The sequence below is a fragment of the Antedon mediterranea genome, chromosome 1, assembly GCF_964355755.1.
Source record: "Antedon mediterranea chromosome 1, ecAntMedi1.1, whole genome shotgun sequence".
Taxonomy (NCBI): Eukaryota; Metazoa; Echinodermata; class Crinoidea; order Comatulida; family Antedonidae; genus Antedon; species Antedon mediterranea.
This window is the reverse complement of record NC_092670.1, coordinates 3,303,299-3,308,418: the sequence shown is the minus strand read 5'-3', so window position 1 is coordinate 3,308,418 and position 5,120 is coordinate 3,303,299. Positions and strand designations below refer to the sequence as shown.

The 5,120-nt window shown below is 39.2% G+C and overlaps 1 protein-coding gene across 1 annotated transcript; it reads right to left on the bottom strand.

The window, feature by feature from the left end:
* Positions 1-1,131: 1,131 nt before the first annotated feature.
* LOC140051279 (uncharacterized) lies at positions 1,132-4,506 on the bottom strand. The gene has a single exon (XM_072096441.1). The coding sequence runs from the start codon at positions 4,504-4,506 to the stop codon at positions 1,132-1,134; it is 3,375 nt and encodes a 1,124-aa protein (XP_071952542.1).
* Positions 4,507-5,120: the final 614 nt, after the last annotated feature.

Genomic DNA, 5,120 nt, shown 5'->3' with positions numbered 1-5,120 from the left:
ATCCTGAATACCACAGCTTAGAATTAGTAGGCCTACTTTAATGAAGAAAAATCACATAAAAGTAACAATAAATCCATTAAATTGGTGATTTTACAGACGTTGTTTTTCTCGCATTTCGCACACTCAATGTTCAATATTTTGGTTTCTATGGAACGCCAAAAGAGCAAAATTAATTAGAGGGCTAAAAACTCTGTGGAATCCATTTATATTTAACGCATTGTAGAGTTCGTAATTTCTTAAAACTATAGAGCGCCACCAACGGAATCAATCGCAAGTATGATACAAACAAACAGGACAAACTTGGTTGAGAGAAACAAAATATAACTTTAATCCTGATTATCTTGCTCTTAACATGCATACAATATCGCTGTCACTTCGTATCTCGAGGAAGGGATTCACTAAATACGAGAAAACAATAATTAAACATCAATCAATGAAAATTTGGGCAGCACCCGTGCTTTAGCAACATCAACAAATTAATAATTCTAAGTCCTTATCAATACAATATACATTAAGTATAGCAATTTCCTTATACAGTATTATTATTCAAACAACATACAATAATCAAATGGACCCGTCACAACTAGGCCCTAATCTCTGCACTAGCAAAACACAGTACTGTAAACAACAGTAACACGCCGTCGTAGGCTGTAATTTAGGGCTATTACTTTAGCTAGGCTTACAAAATTCAACTAATAACATTAACATTCAATAACAAGATAATATAATTATAACTCCAAAGCTCACCGAAGTTTTGTGGCTCAATAGAAAACCTTTACGAATCTACAATTTCTAAATAATATCTTTAACAAACTTGACTAAAGGGCAAGGCACAACCACGCTGCATACATGAAGGCCGCCATGATACTTCTCCAAGACAACCAGCCTAGCGCCCTCACTAGCTCAGTTCAATGGGAACGCTATACCGGCCCCTTAATTTAATACATTACAATTACTTAGCTCTAATGATTAAAACCATGATTATACAGATATAAACAGTTTAAACCTTGTCTATAATAACATTGTTAAATTTCGATTATAAAGTCCTCTTTGATCTGCATAATAGTTGCTTATTATTCAATTTGACCATCCTTGGGGGTAGACTGCCCCTCCGGTCATAGCCATATGGGTTTATTCTGCCCCTGATTCTTCAGTTGCCTTTACGAGTAGACACAATTTTGCAATAGGACGATTCAAGGTGGAAAATTGAGTTTTTACTGTGCATGATCTAACAAGTCCATTGTTATCCCTTTTAGACTCCACTATCCGCCCAAGCAACCAACTGTTCCTAGGTAAACTGTTATCCACTACCAGCACAATATCTCCAATTTCCAAGTTGCGTTTAGGATTAAACCACTTCTGACGCTCTTGCATAGTAGGCAGATATTCCTTCCTCCATCTCTGCCAAAAAAGATTACTCAAATATTGGACTTGACGCCAATAACGACGAGCATAAATATCACGTTTGTCAAATACACCAGGTGGTAATGGCAATTGTTCACGTTGTGTCAACAACATGGCTGATGTCAATGGTCGAAAATCATTTGGATCGGTTGACAAGGTAGTTATTGGCCTATTGTTTACAATCATTTCCACTTCGCAAAATAATGTCTGGAGACCCTCATCATCCATTTTCAGGTTCTGTTCTTTAAGTACTCCTTTCATAACCTGGCGCACAGTTCGTATCATGCGTTCCCAGACGCCACCAAAATGAGACGCTCCAGGAGGGTTGAATTCCCATTCAATATCTCTTTGCTGCAAGTACATATGTATGACTTGAGTGTTCCATTCTGAAATCTCCTTCTTTAACTCTTTGTCGGCTCCCACAAAATTTGTACCATTATCCGATCTAAGTTTCTTGATTTGGCCTCTTCGGGCAATAAATCTTCTCAAAGTATTGATGAACGAGCTTGTAGTTAATGAATATGCCATTTCTAGGTGAATGGCACGGGTAGATAAACATGTGAAAATAACACCATATCTCTTCACAAGACTACGACCTAATTTGATTTCAAATGGACCAAATAGATCAATACCCGTATTGTGGAACGGTGGATGATCGCTCACAATTCTATCTGGTGGCAGTGATGCCATCTTCTGTTCACTAGCTCTAGCTCGGTGCTTCTGACAAACTACACATCTGCTTATAACACTTCTGATCAAGGAACTTGCTCCAATGATCCAATACCTTTGCCAAAGTTGTGATAAAATAGCACTTCTACCAAGGTGTCCAACCTCTTTGTGTATTTCCACTATGATTAATCTTGCAATAAGAGAATTCTTGTGTACTACTACTGGATGCTTTATCTTGTCGGGAAGAGACGCTTTGTTCAGTCTTCCTCCCACTGTAATCATTCCATTTAACAACAACGGATCAAGTTTCTTAAGAGGGCTATTTCTCATCACCCGTCCAATAGATTCGTCATTACGATTCTTAAGTACCTCTAACTCCTGTTTAAAATGAACTCTCTGTTCGTGTGCAAGAATTGTACATTCCGCTGATCTCAGGTGTTGCAACCTAACATTGCCTAGTTGCTTACTGGTGACCCTTTTGCATAGTTTCTCAACAGCAACCAGTAACCATGCCACAATTCTTTTAATTTTTCCATAAGATGAATGCTTAGTAATTAGATCATCTAAGAAACAACATGAAGTACAAGCTGGAACTAATACATTTGATACCCCTTTGATTTCTGGGTCATCCTCGGCGATAAGAGGTAAGGACTTGGCTTGTAAGTCTATCCACTGCTCACATTTATCTCTGAGGAATTCTGGTCCGTTACGCCATCTAGTGTTACTTAGAAATTCCTCAATCCGTTGATCTCTCGATGCTTCATCAGCCGGGTTATTACAAGTTCTAACATACCTCCATTCTGATGCCTTAGATATGTTCAAAATGATAGAAACTCGATTTGCTACAAAGGCTTTGAATCTTCGAGAGGTGTTATGTATATATTTCAAAACGGTTTGGCTATCTGTCCAATAGAAAACGTTATCTATACCACTTAACTCTGAAATAATTGTGTTGGCTAACCGTGAAGCCATAACTGCTGCTGTTAATTCTAATCTTGGAATTGAAGTGTATTTCAAGGGTGCAACTCTGCTTCTACCCATGACCAGGGACATTTGTACATGACCATCACTTGACTCCTGTCTGATATAAGCTGCCATACCATACCCATAGTTGCTTGCATCAGCAAACACATGCAATTGGCGACTAATGACATCTGTTGGTAATTCAGATTTGTAGCACCTCGGTACACTCCACTCATCCAGTCTCGCCAGGTCTTGCAACCACCGTTTCCATCGTTGCAATGACACATCGTCAATGGGCTCGTCCCATTCAAGACCCTTCTGACAGATATCTTGTAGTAGAATCTTTGCCGGTAAAACAAAAGGAGCCACTAACCCAAGTGGGTCAAATACAGAGCTAACAATTGACAGCACCCCTCGTCTGGTATGACTTTTATCTGCTGGTAATATAGTAAATCTAAGAGTGTCAAGTTCTGGAGACCATTGTATACCAAGTGCTCTTCCCGATGGCAGTTTATCTTTCCGTAGGTCTAGATTTTTAACCTCCGGTGCGTGATCTTCCTTGGGAATTACATTCAAGACTCTCTTGTCATTGCTCATCCACTTAGTTAAGCGGAATCCACCTTCTTCACAAAGTAATGTTAGGTCTTTGACTAATGTTAGGTCTTTGACTAATGTCAGGGCCTTCTTATGATCTTTCACCGACACTAAACAATCATCAACATAAAAATTGTTTTTCATGGTCTCCGCTGCTTCTGGGCAATACTTTGATCCCTTGTCTGCTGCAGTGTTAAGTAATGCTTTATTTGCACAAGCTGGTGAAGATGTTGCTCCAAACAAATGTCTTGTCATGCGGTAAGTTTTAACATCCTCTTCTTCGCTGGGTCGCCAGTAAAATCTTAAAGAATCTCGATCCTCCTCTGGAACCACTACCTGTAAAAACATGCCTTCAATGTCTGCCATTACTGCTACATGGTCTTCCCGGAACCTCATTAACACACCAATTAGACTATTGGTTAGGTCCGGCCCCTGTAGAAGGACATCGTTCAGAGATACACCGTTACATTTTGCTGCACAGTCGAAGACCACTCTGATCTTTCCTGGCTTTCGTTCGTTGGATATAGGATGATGGTGTATGTACCATATCATTTTCCTTTCGGGTGTGTTTGACTTAATAACTTCTTCCATGTATCCTTTCTCTACCATTTGATTTACAGCTTTGTTATACATCTTTCTTAATTCAAGATCACGTTCAAATCTCCTTTCCAATGAATTAAAACGTTTCATAGCCAAACATCTATTATCCGGCAAGACTGTACCCTGGCTTCGCCATGGTAGAGGTAACACATAATGTCCGTCCACAAAACTGCTCGCACCATCCATCATTTCCATAAACGATCTGTCTTCCACGGACAATCCTACGAACTCTGTTGCTCTATCTGGGAAATCAATATTAACAGAATCTTTTACCATGTTGTTAAACTGTTCATATTCTTGAATGGCTTGCAACTGAACTCTGCTTACAGGTTTTATATTAGCTGTCACCCCTGTCTTACTATGCTCCATGGGATCCAGCCCAATGCTGTTTTCGATGCACAAGGTCACATTCATTTGCAATCGTCACTGGTGCCTCTTGCTTAATTACGTCACTCTGGTGTTCAACTATTGGTATATAATGTTTTATTTTCTCTTTTGGTTTCTGATGAAGTGGCTCTGTACGTTTATCAGAAACCTTACCATCATTCTTCTTTTGAGGCCATACTGGTGTTGGCTCTTGTGATTTCTCTGTACTTATACCTTCCAATTGGGAAAAGGAAGTAAACAATTCTGTAATTGGTGCTCTTGAATCTTGTGGAGTACTTTGACTTATATCAGGAAGTAATGCTTCTGTGGCATCATCATTAATCGGCTTATCGAGGATGCTTGTTTGATGCCACCATACATCAGATGCAGGTAAATCACCTACTCCATTTAAATCATTACCTGTATCAAAGGCCTCATAAACTTCAGCTTCTGCTTCTGCTTCTGCTTTAGCTAGTAATGTCTCCTGCTCAATTCTATTCTTCTTTTGTTTAACTCTTAACTCT